This window comes from Euphorbia lathyris, chromosome 10, assembly GCF_963576675.1.
Source record: "Euphorbia lathyris chromosome 10, ddEupLath1.1, whole genome shotgun sequence".
Classification (NCBI taxonomy): domain Eukaryota; kingdom Viridiplantae; phylum Streptophyta; class Magnoliopsida; order Malpighiales; family Euphorbiaceae; genus Euphorbia; species Euphorbia lathyris.
This window is the reverse complement of record NC_088919.1, coordinates 49164244-49178670: the sequence shown is the minus strand read 5'-3', so window position 1 is coordinate 49178670 and position 14427 is coordinate 49164244. Positions and strand designations below refer to the sequence as shown.

The following is a 14427-nucleotide window of genomic DNA, read 5'->3' as shown; positions in this document are numbered from 1 at the left end:
AGAATATCCCTAGATTCTGTTTGTTATCCCAGATTTCTAACATTTATTTGGTGTTTAAACCTTTTGTCTAGTGTTAAACCTCAATTTCGTACCATTTGAACAAATTATTCTCAACATAGAATTGGTTAGAAAATATTTCTTTAAATGGGGTTGTTTACATGTTATGGTTAAAAAAATTTATCATTATGGTGCACTAAACACCGTAATGGTTTTTTTTTTCTTATTTTAATTACCGATTACGGTGTTATAGGCGCCGTAACCAGCATTTATTGTAGGAATTTGATTCGCAGTGGCATGAAGCCACTGACCAACAAATATATTTTTTAAATTATTATATTAAAATAAATAAAAATAAAATTAGGTGAATATTGATTAAATTTTTTTAATAGAATATGTATTAAAAATTAGTTTTAAAAATATTAGTTTTTAATAAATTATTATAAAATGAGGATTAGATACGTAAGATTATAACGAACAAGTAAAAATTATTATTAACTGTCACTTTAACCCTTCTAAATATTAATTATGTCTAAGATATTTAGTGTATTACTAATACAAATTCTGTTAAAATGCAAAAACTAAATCTACTGCCTATAAGTTAATCACAATTTTTTAATCAAATTGTCTAAAATAATTTACTGTGTTATTAATATAGTTACAAAAAACCAGCAAAAAATGTACAAAACTGTTTTAATTTATCGATAAACTTGTTTGGATGGTCCGATGTGACGGCTAAATAATAATCAAACTAATATTTTCAATTTTTTGATATTGCATGACTAAAATTGATCTTATTTGGAAACATTAAGGTTAAATTTGCACAATGTTTAGTCCTCCTATTTTGAAAAATACATTATAAGGTGTCTATCTTTTGCAACTATAAACTTTTTAGTCCTTTTATTTTTTTTAACCGTTATATTCGGCATAAATAGACAAACAGCAAAAAATCTAAAATGGCAGTTAGGTGTCCGTAATTATTTTTTTTTAAATCTAGACTGTCAGTAAAGAGTAAATTTGATATAATACTAATTTGGACCAAAATCAATTATATATATATATAATTTATGTTAAAGTTTGTTACATATACTAACATCCTGTTTGTTTGTTAAAAAATACTCTATCCGTTTCATATTACATATCTTTTTAGAGAGTTGTATAGAAATTAAGGATATTGAAAACAAGACATTGTTGTCCCTTATTTATTGATTCAAATATTTATTTATTCTATAATAAGTCCATTATTCTAATAAATTTTTGTAAAACCACGTTTTATAGCAGAAAAAAAAGATGACTTAACGTGTACTGATCATATAAAATGACATGTAATATGAAACAAAAAAGAATCTCTAAAAAGACATGTAATATAAAACGGAAATAGCATTGAATAAGAAAAATTTTTGTTTTGAAAAATAATTTTTTTCGGTATTTAATTACAACAGAAAAATGGTAAAAAGAAATATAGTAGGTAAGTTTTGAAGATTAAAATAGTACAATATTTCCTCACATTCATTGTATTTTTTTAGATAATTCACTAATTACCTCTGCAGATATTATAGTTTTCTTTGTGAAGTAAACTTTTATAAAATAATTACTCATTAACCTCTTGATAAATATCAAGAGTTCATAGCTATTTAAAATTTTCTTCTATCTCCATCTCTAGGGTTTTTTAACCTGTATTTAATAATGTATCTATTCGATCATAATACATCAAAGAATACAATTATTCATTCTATCAGTATTCTATTCTCCTAAATTAACACGACAGTTACGACCTTCAAAAATTAAATTAATACAAGCTTGCAATTCGTTTTTTCCTACCGAAAGTTAGATGTGTATCAACAAAATATAACTCACATTATATAGTGAATATTTCATATATATTTTTTATTAATTTAAATTTTTATAAACTAAATTTATAATTTAAATTCACATCAATTTGATAAAATTATCCATGTATAAATATAAAATAACAAAAAATATTTTAAATGTATAAAAAAGGATAAAGTACCTAGGCCTAAGATTGTTTTTTAAAATATCAATCTTTTTTTTAAAAAAAAAAACATCAATTTAAACTCCACGTAAATAACATTTCAAATATAGATTTGTGTTTAAAATTTTTTTAAACAAAACACTTGTGACGTACGTGTCTAAAATTCTAATCTTCGATATAGATTATAATATAATTTTTATAGTATTAATTAATTATGAATCTAAATATACTATCGGGTTTAATTTAATGTTTTTATGTGTATGTTAAAATTTTTGGGTAAGTTCCATAAAAATTATAAATTAAAAAGGATCAAAATAAATAGTTTACAAATTTAATATTGATTCAATATGTGAACAAGCACAAGCACAAACAAACATGAATGATTACTTAAACAATTAAATAATTTATAATTTTTATATATAAATATGTAAAAATATTAGTGTTAACATGTGTTTAACACATGTCATTAAAATTATAGAAGTAAAATATGTATACACCACTTGTCTAAAGATTATTACACCATGTATTATAAATTAATTATCTATGGTGTATAAATTAGTTCTGTTGTTGATAAAAAGAGAGTTTTTAGTTTTCGGTGGGAAGAGATGAAACTTGAGATCAACTTAACTTAACAAATCAAAGATACAATTTGATGTAAAATATATAAAGATGAAAAGGAAAAGAGGGAGGTTTGGGGAAAAATGATTTTTGGCTGTTAACGGATTACATCGAGTAATTTACGGTGGTGATCGATGATGACGTTTCGGATCAGCTGTCAACGGATCATACGATTAATTTACGGTGACCAACGACGCCATTTCGGTAACTGTATTTTGGTAACTTTATTTTAGATCTAAATTATTTTTAAAATGTTTTAGATATGATTTTATGTAAGTTTAGTTCCGGTAGTTTCGTCGAATTTTAACAGGGTTAAAATCAGTAATTTATCAGGTTTATGAGATACTAATAAAAATATAAAATTTAGATAATTGTCCTTTAGGTTTATTGAAGTGAAATTTAATTCGATATTGATAGGCTTTTAGCAGCGCCACGAGTTTAGAGATATATCGGTGTCCAAATTAACAACGTCGATTTAAATTACTATCTTAGATATCAAAATAGACCAATAAAAATTGTTGAATAAAAATAGTTGATTATTTTATATTGTATTAATATAAAATTTGTACAAGCATTTGGAATATAAAATTTGCACGGATAGACCCGTAGCAGTGTCACGAGTCTAACTGAACCTATGGTCGGAGTTAACGATATCAGTTTAGTTTACACGTTACAATTTCGGTGACAAACGAGAATAATTCGATAAAAGTGTTTGGTTTAAAATTTAGTTTTAAGTTATTTGATTAATATTTAAGTGACTTTAAATTATCGACTTAAAATAAGTTATAAAATAGAAGGATTAATATCTATATTTGTTAAATAGAGTTTAAACGATATTAAATCGATACAATATTGTGAATATGAATTTTGACAATTTTAGTTATATTAAAAGAGTATTTGATTTTAAATGATTTTGTATTTTGATTGTAAACTATTTTGAGTAACTTCAAGAGAATATTTGAATAATTGTGGTTATATTTGCAAAAGAATAATTGTGAAGCTAATTGAAGCCAAATGGTTTATGGTTATGAAATAGTTTGGAATTTAATTGTAAAAGGAAATTTCAGCACGTTATGATTTTTATATCAATCTAGAGTAATCCGGACTAGTGGTTTTGATATTTGAAGACCATGTTCAGTGAAGGACATGATCTGTGTACACAGTGTAAAGACCTAGTCGGGTATTGGTAGCGAAGTGTGGGGTAAGACCAATACGGGATTAGGCAAGGTGAAAAGGACGTCTCGACTATGTGATTCTTGATATGTGTGGTTATGGATTGATACATAAGGGGAGAAACTCTAGAATGGATATAAGGTTTTATGTTTTCGGTTATGAATTGATTTTGATATAAGGTTTTACGTTTGATTAATTACGAGTTTGATTGATTACGAGTTTGGTTTGATAAAGCGTTTATTTGATTACGTATTTGGTTTGATGAAACGTTTGATTGATTACGAATTGGTTTGATAAAACATTTGATTGGTTACAAGTTGTTTTGATAAAATGCTGATATAAAGATATTGATATTTATTTGTGATTTGATAAGGTGATTTTTTTTTTAAATTTAAAGTTTCGTACTGTTGAATCGATAAAGTATTCACGTATATATTAAATAAATAATAAATAAATTTACGATGGTCTACATAAGCGTTTTTTATTTATTTCGAAATTAAGTTAAGTTATTAGGAAATTACATTAAGTTTCTAACCTGTTAAAAATTGACGAGTTGAAATCGTAGATCAGGATACTAAATATATTGTGAATAGTAGTAGCGATTAAACAAAACTATATAGAAATAAAGTGAGTCTATTAATTGCATCAACGAATTAATAAATTAAGAGAACTACTTAAAATAGGTAGAACTACGTGATTTTGATTCCCTATTTAAAGATTAAAATACGTTCAAGATACGTATGAAGCTTGATAGAATTATCGAGTTCAAGCCAAATAATTAAATAAACTTTAGGTAGTCCAAATATATTTTTATCTTAGAAAATATGTTTGGCTTTTAGACTGTTAGGCGTTCGTTATCCTATCTTTCTTTCATACCCGATGTTGTTTAGGGTCGGGTGTGACAACATTAGACCTTGATAACAGAATATAAAACTCATTAATATTATTCTATTAAATTCTCATTAATATTATCCTATTAAGTTATGATTTGTCTCTCCACAAAATAACTTAAATAAAATTAATAACATCTCACGTCATGTTATCGAGATCTAAATTGATAAAAAAATGTAAACGTTAAATCTAATATTGATATTATTTTATTTTAATTTTTTTTTTTTGAGAGAAATGCTTGTATTTTCATTACATGATAGAAGAAGTACAACAAGCAAAATACAAAGAATAAAACTTCACACAAGTAAAGGCTAAAGCCAATATAAGATCCACGAAGGAATAAAAAAGACTATAAAGAGCAAATAAAACCATAAAAGGTATAAAAAACATCAAACAACAATATACCATATATTTTTCGTAAATCGAAATCTGTAGAAAAGCATCTGCAATCCAAATTTCATCCTTTAGGCCATTCTGAACATTCGGATCCGAGTCCTTTTTTGTTGCAACCACGCAGATTTATTGATCCACGGATAAGATAAACTGTTTCCGCTCTTGCTAAATCCGAGAAAGGTATAAACGACAGAATAATAGAAAGCAGATACAATTCAAACGGATAAAGAAGATCCGATAAAATATATGATACAGACAATTTTGACAATTTCAAGAAATCTAACAATTTTGACATTGAGAGATGACCTAGCCGCCGCCGTCAACGCGATCTTCACCGCCGATCATGGCTATGACCCCACCAGTCGCCGATGATTACCTTGATAACTTCTACAGTATTGGAGTTCTCTTCAATCCAAAAGTGAGATTTGCTCCGAATCCTTCGGTAACGGAAACGCAAAAACACCCGACAGCTCCAATGGTGGGCGTTCTTATGCGCGGGTGGTTACTAGTAAACTGACTGACATGCCGTCGTCTTCTGCTACAGTCTCAGAGATAGGAGGCTTGAAATCTGTTCGAATCTCACAGGAAGCATACGATAAGAGGGCTTTGCTATGTTCTTTCTCGCTTATTGGGCGGCTTATTCTGAGCAAAGGAGATGCTCCATGGAAAGTTGGAAAGCTTAAGGAGTCTTTGCAGGCTATCTGGGGATTGAGGGAGGAATGGAGGCTGATCTCAATTGGTCGGGGATTTTTTCATGTCATGCTAAGGTCTCAGGAGGCCAGGAATCAAGCTCTCGGGAAAGGAACTATCAATGTTAAACCAGGTACGTTTCGTTTACAACCCTAGGTACCGGATTTCGATCCTTATGCGGAAAAATCAACTAATGCTCAGGTATGGGTGCGTTTGTACTCGTTACCCTGGGAATACTGGGATCCCCAGATTTTGTCTGACATTGCTACTGGTATTGGAGGGCTGATACGTCTGGATAAGGCTACTACTGATGGTGATTTCGGGCATTTCGCTCGTTTATTAATTGATGTGGACCTAAACACAGAGCTCCCGGTAAAGCTTAGCATTGAAAGGGCGGGTAAACAAATCTGGATTGACGTCATATATGAACGGTTGCCGAGTTTTTGCAAAGTCTGTTCAAATATAGGGCATATGTCCTATGATTGTCGTAAAAACATAAAGCCCGTGGAGAGCAAAAAAACTTCTGACAGGGAGACTCGAAAGGAAATTGCTCAGGACAAGCAGGTTAAAAAGGCTCCGCGGCAGCAGACGGGTGCCATGGTTACGGTTCAGCAGGTCACTAGGAGAATTGTGAATGAGCTGGCTCGTAATTCGGAGGAATTAACAGTCAATTTACAGGAGAGGGAATTGATGCAAGGCATCCCGCAGAAGCAAGAGGGTTTTCTGGAGGAGTTTGATCGACCTCCATCTCCTGGAATGCATAATATAGATCAGCAAATCCAGAGTTCTGATCTTCAAATGCAGGATTCGGATCAAGGTATTGATCAAGGTTCTGATGAAGGCTCTGATCAATAATTACAGGATTCAGAAAATGATTCTGAACAAGGTTCGGGGCAGCAATCACAGGGTTCTGATCAAGTTTCGGATCAACAATCAAAAGGCTCAGATAAAGGCTCTGATCAAATACAGGGTTCAGACTCGGGCTCTGATTGTAAGTCTTCGGGCTCCAAGACTTGGGCAGACTTGGCAGAGGCTGAGGATGAGGAGAGTAGCTGGAGTACAGTGGGGAAGAAGAAGAAGCGCAGGGAACGAATAATGGCTAATACAGAGAACCTTCCATCTCGTTCCAAACGAGCCAGCAAACCTCTAGTAAGATTTAGATGATTGTGCTGTACTGGAATTGCAGGGGTATTTTGAATAGAGATACCCAAAATTTCCTCTTTAATTTATGTTCAATAAATAAACCTGATATCCTCTGTCTTGCGGAACCGATGGTTGATTTTGACTCGGTCCCTGGAAGCTTTTGGACTAGCCTTGGTTTCACGTTAATCGCCGTTAATTGTCACAGTCTTCCCTCACTTTGGGTTCTGGGCAGCTCTCGTCTTCAGTCTGCTTTGGTTGTAAATCGACATGAGCAGTACATCTTGTTACATATTCAGAATTTAGCTTCTTATATTTGCATTGTTTATGGAAGTGTTTGGTCTAACCGCAGGGTTATAATGTTTGAAGACATTATTGGTCAGATGAATAGACGACCTGGGCAATGGGTTCTCATTGGGGATTTTAACTCAGTATTGGGTGCTCATGAGAAAACTGGCAGGGCTCCGAACTCTAGGCCGTGCAGAGACTTTGCTAACTTCATCGATGAGGGCTCTTTGATCGATTGTCAGGCTAGTGGAGCCTTTTTTCACCTGGTCTAACGGCCGGAATGGTCAGGCTAGAGTAGAGTGTCGCCTGGATAGAGTGTTGCTTTCTTCAGATTTTGCAGAATTCTGGAACTGTTTCTCCTGTGTTGCCCTTCCTAGGCACCACTCGGATCATAGTCCGCTCCTTTTCAGCTGTTTTAAAGATCCTCGGCGCCCCGCGCGCTTCAGATTTCAAGCCATGTGGACGCTCCACTCTGGGCTTCGGGAGCTTATCAGGCAATTTTGGTCAGCAGAGCACCCGGCTCTTCCTCCTATGCAGCTCTTGGGAGATAAACTAAAGAGGCTGTGCCCTATCCTTCGTCGGTGGAACAGGGAGATAATCGGCGATTTTAACAGGGATATTGTCTCGGCTGAGGATAAACTTAGTCAGATTCAGCGGGAGATTGCGGAACAGGGGCATTCGACTGAGCTCCAGCAGGCAGAGCTGGTTACTCACGCAGACCTGGATGATTTACTTAGAAGGAAAGCAACCTATCTCCGGGAGAAAAGCCGTATTAACTGGTTGAAGGATGGGGATAGGAATAGCTCCTTTTTCCACCGTGTGGCATCAATTCGCTCAGCTTCAGCAGGCATCTCTGCATTGCGGATCGACAATGAGGTCGTCACTGACCCTCATCAAATTGGCTTGCATATCGCCACTTTTTATGAATCTCTGTTCAAAAATGACTCACTTATGCCGAGTAACTTAAATATTGTTCATGAAATTATTCCCAAGCTGGTTAGTGAGGATGAAAATACTGATCTGACCCACTGTCCGGACTATCTGGAGGTTAAAAAAGCCATCTTCGCCATGGATGGTAGCAGTTCCCCTGGTCCTGATGGATTCACTGGCATTTTCTTTCAGACCTTCTGGGAGATTGTAGGAGTGGATGTCTACGAAATGGTCAGAAGCTTTTTCCTTACTGGTAACATTTTTCTGGGCTTATGTTCTAGTATCATGACCCTTATCCCTAAGGTGGAGGGAGCTCTCTCACTTGATCAATTCAGGCCCATAGCAATGAGTAATTTCAGCTACAAAATTATTGCTAAAATTTTGGCTGACAGGCTAGTTGCGGTTGCTGCTCGGATCGTATCTGACAATCAATTTGGCTTCATTCCTGGCAGGAGCATTCATCAGTGTATTGCTTTGGCCTCTGAAGGAACAAATTCTCTTCGTAAAAGGTGCTTTGGTGGTAACATGGCTCTTAAAGTTGACATCCGGAAGGCGTTTGACACCCTGGACTGGAATTTCATGCTTAATGTTCTGGAAGCCTTTGGTTTCTCTCTCCAATTCCGGGATTGGATTCTAAATATTTTGTCAGCCGCTCGTATTTCCATCTTAAACAATGGTTCTGTCAGTGGCTACTTTAGTTGCTCTAGGGGTGTCAGACAAGGGGACCCTTTGGCACCAATCCTCTTTGGGCTTGCTGAAGACTTCCTCAGTCGCTGGATTCTCTCCTTGAGTGAGAATGGGCTATTGGATCCGATGCTCTATACAAACTCAATGGCTTTCCCGACCCACTTGTTATATGCAGATGACATCCTTTTGTTTTGCAAGGCCACCAGCCGTAATATGCACAGACTCAATAGTATTTTCGAAATCTATGGTTCCATATCGGGTCAGAAAGTGAATTGGCACAAATCTGAGCTGTTTCTGAGCCCTTCGATTTCTCCTAGGCGCGGGAACCTTTTAGCAGATATCATGGGAATAAATAGAGGCTCTATCCCCTTTTGATACCTTGGGGTTCCGCTTTTCTATGGCGCCCCTAAAACCAGACAGCTTTCTGGCTTGGCGGACAACATCGTGGCGAAGTTTAGTAGATGGAAAGGCAGTTGCTTATCCATGGCTGGGAGGGTGGCCTTAGTGAACTCGGTAATTACTGGTAGTTTTATGCATTCCTTTATTGTGTATAAATGGCATGCCGCTTTAATTGCTAGATTGAGATGCTGTATGAGAAATTTTGTTTGGACTGGATCTATTTCTGCTAGGAAATTGGTCTCTGTTCCCTGGCGGCTTTGCTGCCAAAAGCTTGCAGAAGGAGGTCTTGGGACTAAAGAGCTAATAACATTGAACAGAGCTCTCATGGGCAAATTAGCTTGGGGCTTGCTTCAGGATAAATCGCTGTGCTTCCGAGTGTTAAGATCTAGATTTATCAGCAGGTCGGGGAAGCCTCGTAGCTGGATTTTTAATTCGTCAATTTGGACGTCTATTAGATCGGTCTATGCCGTCAGTCGGGACCATTGTTTCTGGTGGATTGGCTCTCCCTCGAGTCTTAGTTTCTGGTTTGACGCTTGGATTGAGCCCTCGGTGGCTGATCAAGTGGGTTTATCTCCCAGTCAGCGTAGGGGTCGGAATGAATTGGTGGATGATTATTTCCATGGTAATTATTGGAATTTGCCAGACTTGGATGAGGATGTTCAGATCAGAATTCGGGTGGTTGATCGTGGGACTGACGGTGCTGATATCTGTGTCTGGAAGCCGGCGGTAGGTGGTGTATTGTCTGTTAAACTCTTCTATGCATGGTTGCGCCCGCAGACAGATGTTAAAAATTGGTCTCGCTTCATTTGGCGTGCGTCAATTCCCCCGGCTCACTCGCTAACTTGCTGGCGGGCGGTGCTCGGTTATTTACCTACTTTTGATCAACTCAGGAAGCGGGGCTGTGTGCTTGTTTCTCGCTGCCCCTTGTGTCAATTAGATAACGAGTCTGTGAGTCATATCTTCATTAGCTATCGGTTTGCACAGGAAATTTGGAAAGGCGTTTCCTCGCTGTTTGGCCGTCGGCTTCCTACGGTTCGGGAATTGATTGAATCTGCTGCTCAGTTCCGCTTTAGTTCTCAGATTTCAGAGCTTTGGGCTGCTGCGATGGTTAGCAGTGTTTGGGCTATCTGGTTTACTCGCAATCAAATTATTTTTGAGGGTGAATCCTCTTGCGTCTCGATAGCCTTAAGACGGATATGGCGAGGCATTAAAGACTCCTCGGGTTTGGTAGGGGGTCACGTTTGGAACTCTGCTGTTGAACTCCATATTCTTTCTAAGCTGGGCGCTGTAAGGCGCTTTCCTTGTGCTCCTCGGATCATTACGGTCTGCTGGCAGAGGCCGCCCGAGCATTGGATCAAGATCAACACAGATGCCTCGGTTGCGAGGGGCAGTGCTGGCTGCGGTGGTGTGATCAGATCTTCTTCTGGTAGTTGGTTGGGTGGTTTTGCTTTTTCGCTAGATTGCCAGTTTGCTTATCTTGCGGAACTAACAGCAGCTATTAGAGTCGTGCGTCTGGCTATTGATCGAGGCTGGGGTAATGTTTGGCTGGAGAGTGACTCCACCTTTATCGTTCATGTTTTCCGATCCAAGTCTAGTGATGTCCCGTGGGTGATTAAACAGGACTGGCTGAAGTGCATCAGCCTTATGCAGTCTATTCGAGTGGTTGTTTCTCACGTCTTCAGAGAGGGGAATGCTGTGGCAGACACTCTTGCAAATTTTGGCCGGACAATGACAGGTTTTCAATGGTGGGACTCGGTGCCAAGCTTTTGCAGTTCAGTTCACCTTAGGGATGTTAGGGGAGGCGCTAATTATCGCTTTTCTTAATTCCTGTATTTGATTAATTCTTTGTTCTTTATTCTTTTCTTCCTTTTTGCGTTATGCTTTTAATAAAGGGGTTCGGGGTCTTGCGCGGGGGTGCCAGCCTGGCTGGGATGTCCGTCGCTTTCCTCGGTAACCAATCTTTAATCAAAAAAATGATACAGACAAAACAAAAACAATAATAACAAAAATATAGAAACCTAACCCGGTAGAAGGAGGAAAAAGGAAGACAAACTTCATTTATCCTCCTTGTAGTAGATCAACAAAACAGAAGACTTTGGCCCTATTTGGGAATTAGCTGTTAGCTGATTACATTAGCTGTTAGCTGATTATATTAGCTGATTTGACTAGCTGATTTGATTAGCTGTTTGTTAGACCTGTTTGGTAAAAATTAGCTGATTGATAATAGCGGTTTGTGCAAAGACAAATAAGGGCATTAATTTTGGCGCAGGAGAAGAGAGAGTCTATTTATTGGGGTCAAAAAAGTCCATTAATTTTAATATCCCAAAACGCTAATTGAAAAAGCTCCTAAAATGAGCTTTTTCAAAATTAGCGTTTTCATTCCAAAACGCTCTTCCAAACCTCTCTCCACCAAACACTCCAATCAGCGGTTTCAGTGATCAAACCGCTAAAGTTGGTCAAAAACGCTCTTTTTATCCCAAAACGCTCTTTGCCAAACAGGGCCTTTGACACATAGGAAGAGAAGAGAAGAGAAGAGAAGAGAAGAGAAGAGAGGGAAATGGAAGTTTTTTTTTTTTTTTTTAATAGACCCAAAAACTTCATATTTATTTTGATAGACCTAATTAAATTGGTAAGTATTTTAAATATTAAACCTGTAAATCATCCCTAAAGACACTATTTCTTCAGATGGGCAAAATATGGGGGTCTATGGGCCGTATATTTTAACTGAAAAAACATATAAAATGAGTACCAAATTACGATGTTGCAATCGATTAAACAAAAAACTGAGTATATAATAAAATTTCTCAGCTTGGACAGTGATAAACATATATAATAGGATCACAACTCTTTATAAGCAGCATTACCTATATTTACAAGAGATGGATTTAATTTACAAAAATATAATCATTTTCGTGGTTGTTTTACATGATGGAACAAGCATGGGGATTATCGTCACTGAACATTTCTGCTGGATTCACTGGTGGATGGTTGGACGGTGGTTCAATATAATACCCATATTGCCCATACCCTTGTTGTATGTATCTATAATTGTACACCGGAATTTGGTAACCTTGATTTATCGGGTTATATCCATAACCGTGTTGCGGATGTTGTGGAACATATGCCGGATAATTTTCCATCTTATTTATTACCTCCGCCATAGCACCACCGTAACCACTAGCTGCCGTCGCCGGAGCCGGAGCTAGAGCTTCTTTGTTCTTCACCTTTGCTTCTTCTCGTGCTTCATCGCCTTTCTTATCATCATTCTTTTTCTCTCCTGCTCCGGCTTGATCTTTCTCACCATCACTCTTTTTCTCGCCGGCTTTGGCGCCTTCTATATTATCATCCTTCTTTTTCTCGCCTCCTCCGTCTACTTTCTTAGCATCATTCTTTTTCTCGACTCCTCCGTCTACTTTCTCACCATCGTTCTTTTTCTCGACTCCTCCATCTACTTTCTCACCATCGTTCTTTTTCTCACCTCCTCCGTCGCCGTCGCCGTCGCCGTCGCCGTCGCCGCCGACTGCTTTCTTTGCCTTGTCTGTCTTGGGCTGAACGGCCTTGTCTGTCTTCGGCTGAACGGCCTCGTCTGTCTTGGGCTGAACGACCTCAACCGACCTCAGGAGCTTCTCCGACAGGTAAGGCACGAGGTCCTTAACTTCCATTGTCCCCTTCACCGTTACCAGATCCTTTCCGTCATCGACTGCGACGCTCTCAACTCCTGTTAATCGGTAACGTCAGTTATAATTTGAAAAAATATTTGTATAATCGCAGAGATTAAAATATTCTAAAAATTTATCTACCTTTGATTGTTCTGATGATCTTCTTCATTTTTGTAATGCAACCATCACAATGAGTTTTGATTTTCAAAACCACCGTAATCTGGGTAGATTAATTAAATCCAAATTAGTTAAATCAAATCTTCCATCTTAATCAGGAACGAATTTAAATTAATTTTATTATTATTATTATACCTCTTTAGGTGGTGGTTTCTTCACCTCCGATTTCTTCTCGGCGGCTTTCTCCTCTCGTTTCTTCACCTCCGGTTTCTTCTGAGAGGTTTTCTCACCCGGTTTCTTCTCACCACCACCACCGCCGTCTTTATTGGGCTGCGGAGATACAATCTCTACTTCCTTCTTCATTTTCTTTTCCAGCCTCGCTTTCACTTTCTCAGGGTCAACCTCCCCGGTCACCGTCAATTTGTTCGATTGACGATCCGTCTTCGCCGAATCCACACCTTCAACAACAAATCACAAATTTCAATTGGCAATCCAAATCAATCTGTTAGGGAAAACCCCGCAGCGGAACGAAATATTTAATTTGGGTAAATAAATTGACAACAAAATAAAAGAAGAACAATAAAGTAAATGACACAAGGATTTACGTGGTTCGGCGGTGTGCCTAGTCCACGGGCGAAGGAGACCGAAAATTATTCCACTAGAGAGACAAAAGTGGTACAAAAGAATGGAGAAAATAACACTCAAAACCCTTAACCCCAATACACCCAAAACCTCACAATTCTCTCTTAGAGAATATCACTCAAAACTAGCAATCTAATATCAATTGCTAGGATGCACAAACCTATGCCAATGCATGGTATTTATAAGAAAATTTTGGGATGTGAATGGAAGAAATCAAAGTCAAAAATTAATGTGAACAAAGGGAAAAAGACTAGTGTGAACTTTGACAAATTTGTATGGCTTGTGTTCAAAATTCAACACAATTTAATTTGAATGTTGAATTTCAAATCACATTCATACAAATCTCCACCTTGATTTGAAATTTTACCAAAAGTCTTCCTTCACTGTAATGCCCTTTCGGGCCAGCTCACTTATTGCTAATACCGATCAAGTTCAAGCAATGCTTGAACTTAGTTGTTGGAAGAGGCTTCGTCATCATGTCGGCTGGATTATCTGCAGTACCAATTTTACTAACTGTAATATTTCCTTCAGAAATAACATCTCGAATAAAATGGTACTTCGTCAAATATATAGCACTTTGGCTATCACAGTGAACGATAATCTTCTGCGAATTTGAAATGAGCTGACCAACCAAGCCTCGTAGCCAAATAGCTTCTTTTACAGCTTCAACTACAGCCATATATTCTGCTTCTGTAGTGGACAATGCAACTGTAGGCTGTAAAGTAGCTTTCCAACTGATGGCACTGCTACCAAGAGTAAACACATAACCTGTAATGGATCTTCTTCTGTCAAGATCACCTGCATAGTCTG

At 37.0% G+C, this 14427-nt stretch overlaps 1 protein-coding gene across 1 annotated transcript; it reads right to left on the bottom strand.

Annotated features, from left to right (window-relative positions):
- Positions 1–12046: 12046 nt before the first annotated feature.
- Positions 12047–13838, bottom strand: LOC136208447 (heavy metal-associated isoprenylated plant protein 6-like). Its single transcript, XM_065999317.1, has 4 exons — positions 13581–13838; positions 13171–13433; positions 13000–13078; positions 12047–12917 (listed from the first exon to the last, which is right to left on the bottom strand). Exons 2-4 carry the CDS (start codon positions 13336–13338, stop codon positions 12121–12123), a joined length of 1044 nt encoding a protein of 347 aa, XP_065855389.1. The 5' UTR covers positions 13339–13433; positions 13581–13838; the 3' UTR covers positions 12047–12120.
- Between the last annotated feature and the right edge of the window lie 589 nt (positions 13839–14427).